The 20,859-nt window shown below is 33.7% G+C and overlaps 2 protein-coding genes across 4 annotated transcripts; both read right to left on the bottom strand.

Annotated features, from left to right (window-relative positions):
- Nucleotides 1–1,364: 1,364 nt before the first annotated feature.
- LOC106058228 (zinc finger CCCH domain-containing protein 13-like) lies at nt 1,365–13,664 on the bottom strand. 3 transcript variants are annotated; one of them, XM_013215604.2, is made up of 6 exons: nt 13,507–13,664; nt 11,490–11,756; nt 10,746–10,910; nt 9,430–9,674; nt 8,012–8,205; nt 1,365–6,370 (listed from the first exon to the last, which is right to left on the bottom strand). In XM_013215604.2, exons 1-6 carry the CDS (start codon nt 13,592–13,594, stop codon nt 4,792–4,794), a joined length of 2,538 nt encoding a protein of 845 aa, XP_013071058.2. In that variant the 5' UTR covers nt 13,595–13,664; the 3' UTR covers nt 1,365–4,791. The 3 variants fall into 3 exon arrangements, with proteins under 3 accessions (XP_013071058.2, XP_013071060.2, XP_013071059.2); XM_013215606.2 differs by having other exon boundaries at nt 1,365–6,352; XM_013215605.2 differs by having other exon boundaries at nt 8,012–8,202.
- Nucleotides 13,665–16,272: 2,608 nt separating this feature from the next.
- Nucleotides 16,273–20,754, bottom strand: LOC106058224 (uncharacterized). The gene is made up of 4 exons (XM_056035040.1): nt 20,380–20,754; nt 18,228–18,489; nt 17,495–17,659; nt 16,273–16,737 (listed from the first exon to the last, which is right to left on the bottom strand). Exons 2-4 carry the CDS (start codon nt 18,283–18,285, stop codon nt 16,589–16,591), a joined length of 372 nt encoding a protein of 123 aa, XP_055891015.1. The 5' UTR covers nt 18,286–18,489; nt 20,380–20,754; the 3' UTR covers nt 16,273–16,588.
- Nucleotides 20,755–20,859: the final 105 nt, after the last annotated feature.

The following is a 20,859-nucleotide window of genomic DNA, read 5'->3' as shown; positions in this document are numbered from 1 at the left end:
GGTCTATGTGTAAGTTGGATTGATTTATTTCTGGTGGTCTTAAAAGAAGGTTTTGATGTAGACCTCAGTCAGCTCATTATTGAATACTTATGTATATATATTATATACAAGATCATTGCCCTGACCAGAGTCCTAGTCAAGACCTTTATTTTCACTAATGGTTTAAGACTTTCACAACCCAGAAAAACACAGAATCTTTAACTCTTTTTCTCCGTAATTATTTTTCTACGTTTCAACAGAATTCCTCATTTTACTCAATACTATTTCACTACCCTGTTATGATTAAGCTTCAATAGCTTTGTCTTTTATTAGAAAAGGTTTTATTTGGCATAGAGTTAAAGGGGAAAGCATGCTCTTTTTATGTAACACAAAATAAAGTTTATAAAATTAAACATTAATTTAATTTAATGAGGTCAAATCAATGATGGTATCATCAATTAAGAGAGGAAGATTAGCGCTCGTTATCAGGTATTTGACATTTCATTGCTTGGATTAAAACATTTTAGAATAATAGACATTTGTAGTCTTCCCTTGTACATAAATGTTGTAGTAAATTTGTAAATAAAAATGAAATAGGATTTTTTTTCTTTAGAGGGAAAAATATAATAGCCATGTGCCTCACAAGCTCTGCTTGTACCCACAACTTCCTCCACAGCTTGTAAGTGTCAGGGTTAGGAGACTGTGTAACTAAGCCTTCCATAATTTATTTCTTGAATGATTGTATATATTGGACACTGTGGTACCAAGCCAAGTCTAAGAGTCTCTTTATTAATGTTAATGTCTAAATATAGACTTCTGGTAAAAATACTACAAAAAAGAAACTACTTTCCCTCTTACAGGTAACACCCTACCGATTAGTCAGCCAAGCAACAAAAATTGTGATTAAGTTTCTAAGACACATTAAAGGTGCACAGATTCATTTTCATTTCTCTATATCTTGAGGAGAACTGTACGCACACACAACTAAGAATGCCACAAGACGTTCTGTATGAAGATCTAAAAGAAGGCAGGAGAGATGCTAGTTGCCCACTTTTAAGGTATACTAATGTCTGCAAATGCGGCATGAATCTTCAAAATCGACACAAACAATTGGAAAAAAAAAGGCGCTGGATAGGGACACATGGAGAGGAAGCATAAAGCTAGGGTCCTGGATTGCAGATGGCTTCACATCACAAGTAGAAAGAAGGGTGAAAGTGCTACAGTGTTTGGTGATTACCCCAACCTGTGAACGCAGCAGTGTATCAAGGATTGGCCTTTTTAGCCGCATGACAAGTTGCAAAGGGAAAAGATTGTATCTCGAGACATAAAATTCCACAGGCACACTAATAGTAAAATGCTAAAGACATCAAGTCTAATACAAAGAACATCATTCTTGGATTTTATTGACAAAAATAAAAAATGTTAATAGCAACAGAAAGGTTAGTAATAAAAAAATAAAAAAAACAGCCATGTTCAATTACATTGAAGAGTTCAGTGACAGTCATAGTAATATTTACAGTCTAGCCTTCAAATTTTTCTAATAGTAAAAAATAGCCAGAGCTGGTGATTTGGATCATTTACTCGAGTAACTTTTATTTGGACAGTTTACAGAATGTAGATCCAAACTTTGGGTTTTGTTCTAGTTTGTGTAAGTTCGGTAGTAAAGAAATAAAGAGAACATTGATCGAAGAATAAATAAGTAATTAGCATTAGAAACTGACTCGAGAGTCAAAATGATTTTGTTGTTTCAAACTATTTTAATGAACTAATATGGATATTCTGAAACTGAAATTAAAAACGGAAAAAAAAATAGAATAGATATTAGGAGGCTAAAATAGAATCAAAACTGAAACTGTATTAGACTAAGTTTATTAAATTCACTTTAACATTCAGATTTCATTTCCTTCATCTCCTTGTTTCAGTTCATTTATTTCTGCTACTGGTACCCTGACAAACTGAATTTTAAGTTGGGAACACTAATAACTACATGTGGTCTAATAACATGACTATAGACTAGAAAAAAGAGTAATTGGCTGTACTAGTATTTTACTAATCATTCAAGATGAAAGTAATGCACAAATTGTAAGACAAATTTCCTTACGGATAATAAAGATTATTATTATTATTATTATTATTAATCAACACCAACACATAGGATAACCACAGCTGCTTTAATTCATTTATCAAGAAACACATAGGATAACCACAGCTGCTTTAATTCATTTATCAAGAAACACATAGGATAACCACAGCTGCTTTAATTCATTTATCAAGACCAGCTTATACTAGTTAAAAACAACTCAAGTCCCCAGGCATAAAATCATCTGTTTTGTGTAGTTTTACATAATTCAAATGTTCTGAGATTACATTCTGACCAAAACCTCACCCCATAACTGTGGGGGAATGCAGTTGGTTAGGTTCAAACCCAGGACCATTACAACAACAGTCCAGAGGACATACCAAACAACCAGGCTGTAACATCAGAAGTTACCTTATACATTACATTAAAGACATTACGTCAAAAAAGAAGATGATTACGTCCTAGGCATTTTATGTGTCAATCTAGTCATACATTTGAATCAATGACTACTTATCACATATTTCCTAACATTTTTTTTTGTCTTTTGAGAATTAGAAATTTAAATCAACTTTATTTAAGCCTATGAAATATACACATAAAGCCAAATGTCATAAAACAGTGGAAAAAAGATTAAAAATAAAGAACAAATAAAAATCTGTAGCAGATTGCTGTCTGAGATTGCCTCTTGTACAAAAGTTGTGAATAAAAAACATGGAATGTAATTGTTCAACTTGTATTGTGTAAATACAGAGGTATTAAAAGGAATATTAAATACAAATATATACACCATAATATGCAGAAATAGAAATGTCATACTATATACAAAACATTTATATCTATGGCATGATTGGCATCCTAACAAGCTTGGAATGTTGATGTACATTTAGAGATTTAAAACAGTAAACATGATTGGTGTGAAGCCATGTCTATTTATACAAAATGTATAATGGTAACTTGACAAAACACTTTATCGTTCTAGTGTTGTTTCCATTATGTACACTATATATTGTACACCAAATAGTGTCCATGCCTGTTAAGTCTAATCAATGTCATTTATACCACAGTCCATTTAATTTTTATAGTAAATACTAGAAGCTGAAATGTGCTTTGTCAAGTTGAGAAGAAAAAAACAGTTAATGATTATACTTCTTACATTATAGGAAGGCTTTGTACAGAAACTAAACTAGAATTAGGTCAGAGTGTGTTAAAAATATACATAGCAATGACAAAGATATATATATATACATATATATTATGATATGTATTTGTATTCTTCAGAATAGCTTACTAAGATAACAGCTTAGATGCTATTTTGTTAACTGTTGGGAATTGTATTTAATACTATCAGTATAAAATATAATACTATATATAAAACATAAGTTTAAAAATATTTTTGTCTTTTATGCCAGAAACATATTTTTTTTTAATAAGAATTATATATGCCAACTTCAGTTTTGCATTGAAAGGTGCAGTTACTGCTACTAATCAGCTTGTGAGTTTATGAACCCTCCAAAAAGTCCCTAAAATTGCTGATAATATTTAGATCTAAACGAAAGAAATGAGCGACTACAATAAGCAAAAAAAAAAAAACAATTTAATGGCATTATCCAATAGTTTTTTCTAGCAGTAAAAGAGATTGGACTATAAAAAGAGGACACTAGCCGAGCACCAGCAAAGTTTACAGGTCATTGATCTACTGGTATGTGATCGTAACTAGACACTATACATTGCGAGTGAAATAAGCACAAGAAGAAAAAATTTTGTTATAAAATTTGAGGCACATTATAAAGTTACCTTTGTATGCCAGGATTTTAACTGATGTGGCTGGGTTTGGCCAACTTTCTTTTCTCACAGCTTGGAAAGATAAAACTTGGTCACAAACAATAAAATTGTTGAGAACCAGAAGAAGTAACGCTAATTAATGTATCTGAAGAATTGTCGGGCATTTCAGATGTTTGTAAACACCGCTTGTGTTCTAGAAAAGAGAATTCCTACAACATTTAGAAATGTACAAGAAGAAAAAAAAAGGTCATATATTGCAGTAGTTTTACATCATTACCATGGTAACACAGAGTCATTTATTTTTTTAAACATATTTAACTTATGTACAGTGGAAAAAATTAGGGCATGAAATTATTTACAAAATAAAAAATAAAAAATTACACAAAGTAAAGAAATATACTATTTTAAAAAATCAATATGCAAAAATAATATAAAAATGCTTAGATATCAGGTTATATTTTTTTCATGTATATTATGGCTTATTGTTTTATTATGAAGTAGTTTTTTTTTAAATATGAAAAATGAATCATTTATTAAATCTCCATTGCTGGTCCCAACAAGTTGAATAAATATAATTAACAATAACCATGACCTATATCCTGTAATGTCATGTAATGAGGTAACAATATAGTCTTGAGCATTGATGGAGAGACCTAACTTTGGGACAGATTCTAATGCATTAACCACAAAGTCTAACATAAAATGCAAAACTTCAAAGCTAGACTAGGAGGGAAAGTCAGTATTTACAAAAGTATTGAAGCATACTAATTAAGGCCAAGGTAAACATACTAGAAATTGTTTACTGCTTAAAGTGCTGCCACTTTGACGAGTTTATAAGCTAACTGTAAAAAAGGAAAGTATAAAAACTAATAGGTTCAAAACTATTATTGATTTCTGTCAAATTTTTAGTTCAATGTAAAGTTGGCGCTCAACATTTTCTACTGCTAACATTATACAGACTCCTCTCTGTAGTTTATTTTTATATTAGTTGTTGGCGGCAGAGATACATCCTCATATTCTGGTGGAGGTGATTCTTGGCTACGATTGTTCTCTTTGGGTGTCCAGCGGTTCTTTGAGTACCTTTCTCTTCTGTCAGTGGTGTTGCGCTTGCGAACATTTTCATCTATTGGTTCAGGTGGTTGTCTTTGTGGCTCTCGTTTCTTAGCTGGTGGTTCCCAGCGAGACTTGGGTGGATCAGAAACAGCTTTGAGTTGTTCAGAAGGATCTTGTATTGGAGCAGAAGGCTGTTTTGGAGGATCATATGTCTGTTTTGGAGGATTGTATGTCTGCTTTGGAGGATCGTATGTCTGCTTTGGAGGTTCATTTGTCTGTTTTGGTGGATCATATGTCTGTTTTGGAGGATCATTCTGACGCTTTGATGGTTCATGAGACTGCCTTGATGGAGCCTTAGATGATCTAGAAGGCTCAGATTCCAATCTAGGTTGTTCCCTTTTCTGAACTTCGGTCACAGACTTCTGAGGTTCATATTTGGGTAAATCTGGTATTTTAGGAATTTCTTCTTTTGGTTTTTGAGCAGAATCCAACTTTGCTTTTGAGGGTTGCCCTGCTGATTTTGCTTGATCAGCTAGTTGCTTGGCCAATTCCATACGATGAATTTCTTCACCAGAAGGAGGCGGTGGAAGAGGAGCATCATCACCAGGCCCAACATTTTCTTTCTGGCCTGGGTAAGGTGGTGGTGAGTAATTTCGCCGCCTGTCAGGACTTCTCCCGCGGTTTCTTCTCCTGTCATCATCATCGTAGGAATCTCTCTTTCTGTCTCCACTTCTGCTTCTTTGATGTCGCCTACGACGATCATCATCATATTCATCATCAGGGCTTCGTCTTTTGTCATCTGGAGGGCTTCTACGCTCTCTATCCTCATCTCTGTACCTGTCCCTCTCACGGCTATCACGCCTCCTATCATCATCTCTGTCTCTGCTCTTTTCACGGATATCTCTATCCTCATCTCTGTATCTATCTCTGTCACGACTATCACGCCCCCTGTCATCATCTCGGTATCTATCCCTTTCACGGCTGTCTCTGCGTCTGTAGGCTCGGTCAGAATCTTGATCACTATCATCATCATATCTGTCTCTGTATCTATCTCTGCTCCTGCGCCTACTCTCTCTTTCGTAATCACTATCTTCATCACTATAGCGATCATAGCTTCGCCTACGATGCCTGCGACCTCGATAGTAATCATAGTCACTGTCATCATCACTGTAATATCTGTCCCTACGTGGACTCCTATCCCGACTTCGTCTTCTGCGTCTGTCATCATCGCTGCCATCTTTCTCTTGAGATCTCCTCTCTTTTTCTTGGCCATTTTCAAAGGGTGGGTTACCCTTTTCGCGATTAAGACTTGTCTGGGAAGCATTACGCCCCCTTCTTGCAGAGTATTGGCCAGTTTTCTGAATAGGTTCAGCAATGACATCGTTTTGATTTGTATTGTTCAAAGCCTTCTTAGGGTTGGATCTATAGGAGCGTTCAGACATGTTGTCATTTGTCATTCTGTAACCAAGTAAAAGGCTAGGATGAAAATTGAAAGCAAAAAAAGTTTTAAACAAAAGCAAGAAAGAATAGTAAATCCCATTACCAACAATTTAACTATATAGACTATTACCAACAATTTAACTCTTTCTCTCCTAACTGACGATACCAGCATTGATTCCACCAGAATCTGGTAAATAATTACGGAGAGAAAGAGTTAACTATATAGACTATTACCAATAATTCAACTATATAGACTATTACCAACAATTTAAATATATAGACTGTTACCAACAATTCAACTATATAGACTATTACCAACAATTTAACTATATAGACTGTTACCAACAATTTAAATAAGAGTTTTACTTCTACTTGCTGGCAGTGTGTCACTGACAAACTTAATATATGAAGCGTAAAATCTACCGAATCATATTTACTAATAAATGAAAACAGTTCAATTATAAAAAGATTCCTATTTTAATCCAATCTTAAAAAATAAAAGTGCCCCTTTCAGACCTCAAGATATGTAGGACAGAAGATGTAAAGGTATTTTGTTTCTATGGCCGATAGTTAACAAGAGTGTCATGTGGCTAGTACAATGACCAACTGCCTTTACTTTCCCTAACCAGTTTCACATACTCATTAGAGTTGGGTGGACAGGGGCATCCCAAAAATCCTAAAATTCAAAATCCCAGTCTTCACCAAGATTTGAGCTTGAGACACCTTGGGTCAGAAGCTAAGTTCTATCCTTTACCAATCAGCCACTCCACCAATCCAATCCTTTAATTAACCAACTGTACTTCCCAAAATCCAAGTCTACTCTAACTTTCTCCACATCAGTGAAAGACAGAGATACAAGATTTTATATAATCATTAATAATCTAAAAATTAATGAAAGCATAACAATGCTCAGTGAAATAATTCCTTGTAATCAATTAAAATTCAACATCTCCAATTTATGGGATCTGCTGAAGAAGAACATTGTTCTACAGTGTTAATGTTACTTTATTTGGTCTATTTAACTCTTTCTCTCCTGACAATACCAACATTGATTAGAACCATTGAATTAAATTAATTTTTTATTTTTATAAACTTTTACTTTGTGTTATATAAAAAGAGCATGCATTCTTTTATAATTACATGCCTAATAAAACATTTCCTGATTACATACAAAAAAGTTATTGAAGTTTAATCATGACAGGGTAGTGAAACACAAATGAGCAAAATGAATGATTCAACCAGAACGTGGAAAATAATTACGGAGAGAAAGAGTTAAGAGCACAGATTTAACACTTTTTTTCTTGTGGTAAGGATGTTATGCATGCATTGTCTATGCTATTTATATCATCTTTGTTACCTAGATGACATCTAATTCAATGAATTCATTTGTATATTACTAGCAGTGGCGTAGCTATGATGGGGGGAAGGGGGATTTGAAAATCCCCTGGGCCCCCACTTGACAGACGCCCCCAAATTAAGTATTAGAAATTTTTTTTTACATTAAATATTACGCCAAAATCTCATGTCATGATGTCAAATGTCAAAATTGGGGGCCTTTAAAGAGGTCAGGCCCCACCCCCCACATGATGGCAAATTCCTAGCTACGCCACTGATTACCAGGTATATAAAATATTCCCACACTTAAAGTAAATGATCAGTTTTAGTTTGATGGTTTACCTTTCAGCCTTTTCTAAATCTGCCTTATCCAAGGAATTGTTAGAGTAATACTTGTTTGCTGCCGTAGGAGCAGTGGAGCGAGAAATTTTGCTAAGTGACTCTTTAGAGTTGTATCGACGTGGGAATGTCAAGCTGGGATCTATACTGGCCTTGGATTCATTTAGAGCAATAGGCATCTTTGATTCAGATATCTTCTAGTTCAAAGATAAAAAAAAAATGGATAAAAATATAGACTTTTGTTAATTAGTATTGAGTCGAATCAATTAACTTAGAAAGCAAATAAATAATGGTAACCATTTAGAATTAAATTATAAAACACTCAGTAATGTTAAGAATAACAATAATATAATAAGCCTCAACAAAAAGGTCATGATGATCTCCCAGAGTGTCTTGGACTTCCACAGTGTAGTTGGAAATAAAAGCACAAAACATGCCGATGATAAACTGAAGTTATTTTGCATTACTTTATAACGACACATTGCAAATTTAATGAAAAGGTTTTTGACAGGGTTGGACCTCATAGGAACCTTTTGACCATTATGTAACAGCTCCTCTTAGGAACTTTTTGATCATCATGTAACAGCTCCTCTTAGGAACTTTTTGATCATCATGTAACAGCTCCTCTTAGGAACTTTTTGATCATCATGTAACAGCTCCTCAAAGGAACCTTTTGACATTCATGTAACAGCTCCTCTTAGAAACATTTTCATCATCATGTAACAGCTCCTCATAAGAACTTTTTGATCATCATGTAACAGCTCCTCAAAGGAACTTTTTGAAATTCATGTAACAGCTCCTTGTGGTAACTTTTTGATCATCATGTAACAGCCCCTCATGGGAACTTTTTGATCATCATATAACAGCTTCTCATATGAATTTTTTTACATTCATATAACAGCTCCTCATAGGAACTTTTTGGCTATCATGTAAAAGCCCTTTGTAGTTTCAACCATGTCACATGATGCACAAGACTTTTGAAAGACTTCATGTATAGGAAGAGAAACAAAGAAATTAAAGGAAGACAACCTCAAGGAATGGAGCAACAGATTCCACATTAAGGAAACAGATATAAAGAGAGCTAGTCAGCAGACCATTTGATGTGCCCTATCAGTTCAGATTTTGAGGTAAGTGAAAGCAGGGGATTCAGAATTATTAAATTAATTGAAAACTTGTGTTGGAGTTTCTACTATTGAATAAAATGTTGTTTCTATTTCACTGCCTTTTTTACATGTGTTGGAGTTTCTTCTCTTTAAACATATGTTTCTATTTCACTGCCTTTTTTTTTCTCTTTCATAGCAAGAATACCACAAAATAACCAGGTTCCCTGTGCGCAATTTTGGGGCAGGTGACAGTTTCTTCTATTTAAAAAAAATGTTTCTATTCCACTATATATTTTTTAAATTACAGAAACTACTCACCAACCCAAACTCTTTAGATAATCTCGTGTATGTAATGACAAACCAGACAGTTACAACACCAGTGGCTATAAGAAGTATTGCTCCAATAATGATACCACATATTTCTGATGGGGTCAAAAGGTGACAGCCGGCATTCACTCTCTCATCTGAGAAGTCACCACAGTCATCCCAGCCATCACAGGTCAGATCATCATGTACACATCGCTGTACCTGCTCACACCTGAACTCTCTTGTAAAACAAGGCCCTGGGTGGACAATGGAGAAGCATATCTGTTAACACATTGTAAAGAGACATTCTGCTTTTATTTTTAGGGGACTGCTAAGTTTACATCATTCTTACCTCAGTTAATTTTAATATTACTTCAAAGTAATATTTTACTTAAAGCTATTTTATTATTGTAAAAACACTTGTGTGAAATGGTCATTAGCTTGTAATAATTATAGATTTATATCAAATGATAAAGTCATATTCCTCATTCCATATGCTAGGACAAATTTCTACAAATGCTCCTTCTTCCCTAGTTCTATTTGAGCATGGAATGGGTTGCCTGAGCCAGACAGCAAAATCAGTGACTTGGCAGCATTTAAGTCATTGGTTAATATGCATGACTAGATGCATGATGTGTAGGATATAATCGTTTTTTTTAAGTAGTGTCTGTATTGTATAAGATAAGATACAGACATTATATGACATAAGATACAGACACTTTGTGGCATAATCTGGAAAGTCAATGACACTAAAATCTGATGTGCTCCTTGTTCATGGCCAGATTTCTGCATGCTTGAGAATCTTGGGCGCTAACTGCAGAACTAGATAGGAGGATCCTAGCAATGGAATTGAGATGCTAAAGAAGATACTACAAGGACCACATTACAAATGAAAATGAAAACTGGGCCCCACTAAGTCAATTTTATTTTTTTTTTCTAATTGTCTCCCTTGAGATATTAAGCTGTGCTGGAGACATCTATTGTTTACTTGGGTGGTTTTGTCATTTAAAAAATTAGTAGTAACAAGCGTAAGATATCTGCCAACTATTATGTTACTTTAGGATCATGCTCAAGAAATGAAAAGATTTCAGTCCTAAAGTCTTTTCAATAAAACAAGGACTAAGACTATTAAAATACTACAAAAAAAATATTTCCTGGATCATAATCCTATGGTTGATGTTAGCTACTTTAGGCTCATGCTCAAGAAATGAAAAGATTTCAGTCCTTAAGTCTTTTCAATAAAATAGGACCAAGACTATTAGAATGCTACAAAAAAATATTTCCTGCAACATAAACAAAAATTATTTTTTTTTAAATGTCAGACTTACAGTAAGGTCTAAACTGATTTAAATGCACCCTGAAACCTTGACCCTTGTAGGGTCCGTCACTAACTAAACGGAAAGTGAGAGGTGAGCTTTCAACAACCAATGGTTTATATGCTGCCTGTTGATGTTTCTCTTCCCATTCCCAGGCCTCCATACATATACGGCTACCTGAATAGAAAGAAAGGAAAGTTATGTTTTATAGCTATCCAAGTCTTATCTCAATACATTCATTAATTCATTGCATATAAAAACTCACAAATTTCTAGTTATAAAATGTGATGCCCCAACAGCTAGATAATGCTTATGAGGATGTAGAGAGCTATAAGATTAAAATATATTTAGCAGTTGATAGATTTAGAGACATGTAATAAGATAATGGTAAGTCTAATAAGATAAAGGTGTTGAACTTGGCAGGAAAAAAAAGAATAGATAAAAGTAATAATTGCAAATATTACAAATACTTTGGCCTAAAGGCTAGACAAATTCAAGCCACTTAGATGCTTATGCCTAGGAAAATCTGTCTGTTAAATAAAGTAGATCTAATCTTTTATAAAAAAAATCAAATAATCACAGAAAATAAAATGTTGAATAAATCAACAGATCTGATTGAGACTGTGAATAGCAGAAAAACATTTTTTATGCAATTATGATTCTATACACCAAAAGTTTTTATAAGAAAACTCTATAAAGGGAACAACTGATCTTTCAGTATTTGTGTTGCACTAATAGTCTTTTAACAATGCATACCAAAATATTTTCTTCCTGTTTGATCAAATATCTCCAGTCCAGTTGGGCAAGACTTTCTGTCATTGGATAGTGGGATGATATCCACAAAGTAAAGATCAATCAGAAGGTTCATGCCATGGGTGAAGGTCAAAATAATATCACACTTGATATCTCTTGTTGGGTCCTGATACATCTTCATGTCAGATGGCATGTCCACCTTTAGTATAGCAGACTGTGTGTTCGTCTGCATCAAGTCATAGGTGGAGCCACATGTACCATAGAACTGCTCTGAATGTCAAAAAAAACAAAAAAACAAGTTAATTTTTTTAATTAATAAATTTTTAGTGATCAATCATCATCATCATCATCTTTGCTTTGAATTCCTCATAAAACATAGAGCCTCAGTAAAAATATGCCACTCTCCACAGTCTCTTGTTAGTTTTTTTCATGGCTTCCCAGCTAGTTCCTGTTCTCTCGGCTTTATCTAATATACTGCTTTGCTACATTCTTTCTGGTCTTCCTCTACGTTTTGTTCCCTGGGGGTTCCATTCTAAGGCCTGTCTAGCTCGGTTCTTGGTATCTTTTCTAGGGGTGTGACCAATCCAACTCCACTTCTTCTCTTAGATATCACCTCTATATTTTCCATCCACTCATCTCCCACAGTTTTGTCGATTCTATTTAGAGGTCAATGCTGGTTTAAAAATATTTAGCAAATATTCATGAAGGTACTATGTCAAATCATCTTGAAGTTACAGTCAGAACTGAACACTATAAAAACTAATTTATTCCTAATTTTGCCAGGTTGCACAAGTCTGCTCATTGATATTGCTTCTAGTCAGTGATGGATTGCCTAACTTTTAACTACTTATAAATTAATAATAATGTTAAAAAAACAGAAAAGTAATAATTTTTTCCCCACATTGAAAAAAGTGCCTGTTATGAATATAATAATAGAGTTGAAAACCATGTCTGCTTAGTGTGGCTTTAATAGATACACCGTACCGGTGTGTACCGTCACAAAAAAAAGCACTGGTTCTAATGACTCAAGGAATCTCTTCATGTGCTGTCTGTTCTTTTTTTTAAAATTGAAAACAGGTCCAAGTAATCATTCCCTATTTCTTCTTTTTCATCATACAACAATACCTATAAAACACTAGCCAAGACCTAAATTGTACATTTCAAATTTGGGCTTTCAACATTTTAAAGGTAATTTACACTATAACATAATTCTTTTTACTACTTGAGAATTAATTGTTTCAAAAGAATGATGTCACATAAATTTCTAAGTTCTATAATCTATATGAGGTACATGTTGTAAAAAATGTAAAATGTTTTACATGTTTCGGATGTTCCTTCAGAGTTGAAGATACTTCCTAGTCCAAACCTCCCGCAGGACGAGGGGGGATGGGAGTGGGAAGGGTTTGACCCCAAGACCATCGATAAATCCAAATGACAGTCCAGCGCGCAAACCGCATGAGCAGGCAGCCATCTATTGTATAACACTCACTTAACTTTTAGAGATTCCTTAGACAAGAGGTAATAGTTGTTTTTACTTGATACATAACTTTTAAAAATTCTTAAAATCTGGAATGAAAAGCACTACTTTCTAATGATCAATCACTTAGTGACATAGTCATGCATCAGGAATAAAAAGCACTACTATCTAATAATAATACTAGATTAGTTTTAGAATTTTAGAATCTACTCTAGATCTAGTTAGTGAATAAGTCTTTAGAACTTTTGACTCCATAGAGCTAGATGTAGATTATTCTTGATTTTAAGATTTAATTATGTCATTGACTCATTATGATTATCATTATGAAGCAATGTTGATAATTTTTCATTTCTAGATGTAGTAGATCTATATAATATACTATAATCTATAATATAGTAACTATAATAGTTACTTACACTACACACACCTAGTAACAGAACTTACACTACTTACAGTATCTAAAAATCTAGATTTATATATATGAAAGTATAAATTCTTAATTTTTGATGAAGAGGTGATGGCAATTGAATGTAAACAACTTACCTAAACATCTCACAGTCAATGGAGATGATACAAGCAAAAAAAACGAAACCAGGAAATGAAGGTTCCGTGGCCAAGCATGAACTGCCATTTTGGAAAATAAACCCTGGCGTCCCGTCCCTAGCTTACCTGTGACACATTGACAAAAGAGTACCTGAACTGACCTACTTTTTCTCTGGATGGAAGGAATTTACGCATTTCACGGTTCAGATAGACTTCATTCTAAAAATAAATGTTGTTAGAATGATTTCCCTTAGTGTCAAGGGTTTGACCAAGAAAGTGGTCTTGGAATACAAATTTGTTCTAGATCTAAACAACGCTTGTGTGTGACTTGTGTACAAAGGAAAAAGGAAGGTTGTGTGCAAGGGCGAAAATATGAATAAATTAATTAGTAAACTTTCAATGATCTAGTTTGACTAGTTATATCTAGATTGTCTAATAAGGTTGTTGTTGTTTTTTTGTAGATCTTATATATGATGGATATTATAATAACAGCCGTGAGGCTCATTACCTACAGATGAATATTCACGTCTAATGTTGATTTAATGACAGAAAAAAAAAAAACAGAGGCAGTCCTAGACCAACTTAGTAAATAATACGCTACTTTTGCTCTTTCTTCTCCATAGTGAACACTTCGCATGTATCAGCCCAGAAAACCAATGACTTAGCAGAGTTTAAATCTCTCATTAATTTGTGATGACTAAATTATAAGACACAAATTAGTCATTAGTCTTTTTTTTTTTTAAAGAAAAGTCTGTACCGGTAATTTATATGCAACTAGATCTTTGGGTGCCTCTGAGTCCACCCAGCTTTAATGGGCACCTAACATTAGTTGGGGAAAGTAAAGGCGGTTGGTCCTTGTGCTAGCCACATGACACCTCGTAAACAGTAGGCCACAGTAACAGATGACCTTTACATCATCTGCCCTATAGACCGCACAATCTGAGAGGGGAACTTTACTTTTATTTACAAGAAAACATACATAAGTAGATTAACACATGTATATATAAGATGTAGGCCCTAACTATCTTCTTTTTTTTAAAGAATGACCGTAACTTATAAGACAAGAGACTTTTGTTTGGTAATCAATGCAGGTCATAGGTCAGGTTTTTGTCCTTTTTTTTTAGCACAATGAACATTAGGGAGAAATTAGATTAAAATAGTCCATTTTATTCCTGATACATGACTATGTCACTAAGTGATTGATGATTAAAGTAGTGCTTTTCATTCCTGATACATGACTATGTCACTAAGTGATTGATGATTAGATTAAAGTAGTGCTTTTAATTCCTGATACATGACTATGTCACTAAGTGATTGATGATTAGATTAAAGTAGTGCCATTCATTTCTGATGCATGACTATGTCAGTAAGTGATTGATTCAAGTTGAAATTAACTCCAACACAGATGAGAAATGGAAAGCTCTCATCTAAACTACAAGAAAGATGATGCCTGTTATAAGCTATCCCGACAAGATCAACGTCAAATCTTTCGACTCAGGACCAGACACAACAAAGTGAGACAACATATGTTCTGGAAGCTCAAAATTGGAACTAGTGAAATATGCCCATGTGGAGTGTCACCAGAAAATGCTGACCATGTCTATCAAAACTGTTTTTACCATTAGGCCCGTACAAGACACTGGCCCCACAACACCCAATAGAAAGAAAACTATATGGAGAGCTCCCTGATTTGGAAACCACTGCGCAGTTCACCTCATATATTGGTCTAGTCATCTAAATGCTCCAACATAAAAATGAGAACGAGGAAGAAGTTAAAATTAACATGAAGAACTAATAATTCTTTGGTTTAACAAAAAGTGAAAAGAAAACTATGAACTTTAATCAAGGAAAGCCAAGCGCTACAACAGATGTACAAGAGTAAAGCACAAGTTGAGCTGATGAAGAAAGTCAAAGTTTACTAGAAGAAAGTCAAAGTTTACTAAAAGAAAGTCAAAGTTTACTAGAAGAAAGTCAAAGTTTACTAGATACTAGAAGAAAGTCAAAGTTTACTAGAAGAAAGTAAAAGTTTACTAATGTAAAATGAAATACTTAGACATACCGTAGATATTACTTGTCATAAAATTCATTTTAAAAAAATATTGCATTTTCCTGATGAATGCACCCAAAATGAAATCGACTTCATACATACAGGTATAGAAAATGGAGCACAGAATAAATATGAGATAAATAAAGAGTTGCAGACTTGGAGCTGATCTAGCAAAAGCCAACCACAAATTAAAATGATAGTATTTTCTGCACTATAACATTAATAACATACCATGGCTATAAACTCATTTCAGATTATAAAAAGTAGCTACATAAAGAAGACAAATTAGAAGCTGATTAGAAGAAAAAGAGACTAATAATTAAGTTCATGAATCCAAAGTGACAGACAGCTAAATGGACAGTAAAGTGTTATATATCAAATTGTTAACCAGATTCATCAACTGTTAGAAATGTTCTATCATCAAAATGCATAGATGAAAATCTTTTGCTAACAAAGGCTTAGAATAAAAAGATAATTGTTAGATCAATTAAAAGAAATACTGAATCATTCAAAAATGTCGTTTTTACTTTAGCCCATTGTTAAAAGTCTGATTTAATAAATTCATATTTGAAGTAGAGACATAAAAAAAAGTGTATCCACTAAGCTACTTCAAGAAACAAAACATCAACTTTTCAAATTTTCTTTTTATTAAGTTTATAAAAACAATGGAATACATTATAGATACAAAAGTAAACAAGTAACAACAATTTTTTTTTAAGAGAATTCTCCTTTATACCAATATTCATATAGGGGATTTGCTTGCTCTCAATAACTTATGAATGATAGATTTTTTTATTTTTTTTAAAATAAAAGCCTGATGTCCCTTCCCTCTAGAAAATCCTGGTTATTCTAAATAAAATTCTAATGATGGGCCTATAGACCCAGACTTAGAAAACAGTTCTATTTATTTATTTATTTAATTCTTTAATCAAGAATACATGCAGGAATACCAGCTGACACATGTGTGTTCAAGATATAGAATGTATGAACTAGCCCTAACTCCAGGTCAAATTTAATTGTTAGTTTATTATATTTTTAAAAATTAACTATTTCTGATGGAGTCAAAAGGTGACAGCCGGCATTCACCCTCTCATCTGAGAAGTCATCCCAGCCATCACAGGTCAGATCATCATGTACACATCGCTGTACCTGCTCACACCTGAACTCTCTTGTATAGCAAGGCCCTGGGTGGACAATGAATAAGCATATCTGTTAACACATTTTAAAGAGACATTCTGCTTTTATTTTTAGGGGACTGCTAAGTTTACATCATTCTTACCTCAGTTAATTTTAATATTACTTCAAAGTAATATTTTACTTAAAGCATATCTGTTAACACATTGTAAAGAGACATTTGAATCATTCTGAATTTTATTTTTAGGGGACTGCTAAGTTTACATCATTCTTACCTCAGTTAATATTACTTCAAAGTAATATTTTACTGAAAGCTATTTTATTATTGTGAAACTACTTGTGTGAAATGGTCAATAGCTTGTAATATAAAATCCGAATTTTGACATTATGTTATCCCTGCCCAGACTGGGTCTGCACTATCCATTTCGCTTAGGGCCCTGCAATAGTTAGGACCGACCCTGCCTACAAGGACCACATTACAAATGAAAACTGTAACTGGGCCCCACAAAGTCATTTTTTTATAATTGTCTCCCTTGAGATATTAAGCTGTGCTGGATACATCTATTGTTTACTTGGGTGGTTTGTCATTGAAAAAATTATGTTGTTACCCCGGTAGTAGTAATATGCGTATGATAACTGCCAACTTTTATGTTACTTTAGGCTCGTGCTCAAGAAATGAAAAGATTTCAGTCCTTGAGTCTTTTCAATAAAATAGGACCATGATTATTAAAATGCTACCAAAAAAATATTTCCTGGATCATAATATGGTCAGTAAACAGAAATGATTTTTAAAAATGTCAGACTTACAGTAAGGTCTAAACTGATTTAAATGCACCCTGAAACCTTGACCCTCGTAGGGTCCGTCACTAACTAAACGGAAAGTGAGAGGTAAGCTTTCAACAACCAATGGTTTATATGCTGCCTGTTGATGTTTCTCTTCCCATTCCCAGGCCTCCATACATATACGGCTACCTGAATAGAAAGAAAGGAAAGTTATGTTTTATAGCTATCTCAATACATTCATTAATTCATTGCATATAAAAACTCACAAATTTCTAGTTATAAAATGTGATGCCCCAACAGCTAGATAATGCTTATGAGGATGTAGAGAGCTATAAGAATAAGATATATTTAGCAGTTGATAGATTTAGAGACATGTAATAAGATAATGATAAGTCTAATAAGATAAAGGTGTTGAACTTGGCAGGAAAAAAAAGAATAGATAAAAGTAATAATTGCAAATATTACAAATACTTTGGCCTAAAGGCTAGACAAATTCAAGCCACTTAGATGCTTATGCCTAGGAAAATCTGTCTGTTAAATAAAGTAGATCTAATCTTTTATAAAAAAAATCAAATAATCACAGAAAATAAAATGTTGAATAAATCAACAGATCTGATTGAGACTGTGAATAGCAGAAAAACATTTTTTATGCAATTATGATTCTATACACCAAAAGTTTTTATAAGAAAACTCTATAAAGGGAACAACTGATCTTTCAGTATTTGTGTTGCACTAATAGTCTTTTAACAATGCATACCAAAATATTTTCTTCCTGTTTGATCAAATATCTCCAGTCCAGTTGAGCATTGAGTCATTGGATAGTGGGATGATATCCACAAGGTAAAGATCAATCAGAAGGTTCATGCCAGGGGTGAAGGTCAAAATAATATCACACTTGATATCTCTTGTTGGGTCCTGATACATCTTCATGTCAGATGGCATGTCCACCTTTAGTATAGCAGACTGTGTGTTCGTCTGCATCAAGTCATAGGTGGAGCCACATGTACCATAGAACTGCTCTGAATGTCAAAAAAAAACAAAACAAGATATTATTTTAAATTTATAATTTTTTAGAGGTCAATCATCATCATCTTTTCTTTGCATTCCTCATAAAACATAGAGCCTCAGTGAAAACATGTCACTCTCTATGGTCTCTTGCTAGTTATTTAATGGCTTCCCAGCTCTTTCCTGTTCTCTCGGCTTCATCTAGTATACTGAGAGACCACATTCTTTTTGGTCTTCCTCTACATCTTATTCCCTGGGGGTTCCATTCTAAGGCCTGTCTATCTTGTTTCTTGATATCTTTTCTAAGGGTGTGACCAATCCAACTCCACTTCTTCTCTTAGATCTGCACCTCTATATTTTCCGTCCACTCATCTCCCACAGTTTTGTCGATTCTATTTAGAGGTCAATGCTGGTTTAAAAATATTTAGCAAATATTCGTGAAGGTACTATGTCAAATCATCTTGAAGTTACGGTAAGAACTGAACACTTTAAAAACTAATTTGTTCCTAATTTTGCCACATTGCAAAAGGCTGCTCATTGATATTGGTTGAACTCAATCTATTCATGTGATGTGTCTGTTCTTTTTTTTTTTCGATGAATTTTTCTTATTTGAAAATAGGTCCATGCGGGGAGGGGGGGGGGGACTGTGTGTCTAAATGGGCCCGGGCATTTATTTTACAATCCAGCCCATAAGTTGTATATCATAATGATATAAGATAAATAAATATAGATCAACTGCCTTCACCTTTCCCCAACCAATGTCAGGTACCCATTAGAGCAAGGTGGATACCGAAATTTTAAAGCATCGTCACACCAGGATTCGAAAGTCAAGTGCTTTACCACTCGGCCACCGAGCCTCTTGGTGTCAAAATAATCTCCCATGATCAACTATTGACCAACTAGTTAAAAAGTGTACCCGGTAATCAAAAGTTATGAAATTTTTTGTTTTGAAAAATCAGTACCGGTATTTAGACTCCAGCTAGTGAATTTGAAATAATAATTATATAAAAAAAACTATTTAAATATATGCAGAATATTAGGCTTTACAAAACCTGACGTGTTGTTTTTTTTTTGTTCATAATTTTTTTTATATATAAGACTATCACCAACATTGTCAATGGCGACTCCATGGCCATTATTTTCTTTGTTAAATGGCATTTTCCACTTTGTAAGCGCCACGTGAGACTTACAGCGATAAAACTTGGTAGAATTATGACCAGGCATGATATCTAATATGAAAAAAAAAATTAACCTGTAGGCCTATTGGTGAAAAACAAAATAGTGATATTTTCATTATAGGCCTAAGTAAAAAAAAAAAAAAAAAATTTTTTTAATCCTCATTAAGCATTTTAAAGGCCATTGTCTAAAGTAATCAAAAACACATCTTCAAGCCTCTTAAATTTCATTAATAAAGTATAATCTTTTTCTAATTGCAACCTGTGTTTTTTTTCTTAAAGTAACACTTATACTCAAAAGTAAAGTAGCAATCATACATAAAACACTGAACCATAATCTTCAAATACAAAAAACAAAATTTAATAAATACTCAGAAAGACACAAAGATAAAGGCACATTTCTCGTGCAATATGCTAGGACAAATTTGTACAAATACTCCTTCTTCCCTAGTGCTATTAGAGCATGGAATGGGTTGCCTGAGCTAGCCAGGAAAACCAGTGACTTGGCAGAATTTAAGTCATTGGTTAATATGCATGACTAAATGCATGACGCGTAGGACGTAATCATCTTCTTTTTTGAAGTAACGTCTGTATTATATAAGATAAGATACACTACAGTAGGCTACTTACAGTCTCTATATCAAGATTCTCTCTCTATATATATATATGTAGGTAAAAATTCTTAAGTTTTGATGAAGAGGTGATGGCAATTGAATGCAAACAACTTACCCAAACATCTCACAGTCAATGGAGATGATACAAGCAAAAAAAACGAAACCAGTAATTGAAGGTTCTGTGGCCAAGTATAAATTGCCGTTTTGGAAAATAAATCCTGGAGTCCCATCCCTAGATTACCTGTGACATATTGACAAAAAGAGTACCTGAACTGACCTACTTTTTTTTCTTGACATCACGGTTCAGATAGACTTCATTCTATAAATAAATGTTGTTAGAATTATTTCCCTTAGTTTCAAGGCTTTGACCAAGAAAGTGATCTAGGAATTAAATCTAGATCTATAGGACTAGAAAGTTGTGCAGGGGCACACACAACAATATGAATAAATAAGTTAGTAAACACTTTCAATGACCTAGTTTCTATCTAGATCTAGAAATATTGACTAATAAGATTTTTTTTTGTAGATTCTATACAGCTGTGAGGCTCATTACAACTGAATATTCATATCTAATGATGAACAGTGGACACCAGGT

This window comes from Biomphalaria glabrata, chromosome 7, assembly GCF_947242115.1.
Source record: "Biomphalaria glabrata chromosome 7, xgBioGlab47.1, whole genome shotgun sequence".
Classification (NCBI taxonomy): Eukaryota; Metazoa; Mollusca; class Gastropoda; family Planorbidae; genus Biomphalaria; species Biomphalaria glabrata.
The sequence above is the reverse complement of the archived record's forward strand: the minus strand, read 5'-3'. Positions and strand labels throughout refer to the sequence as shown.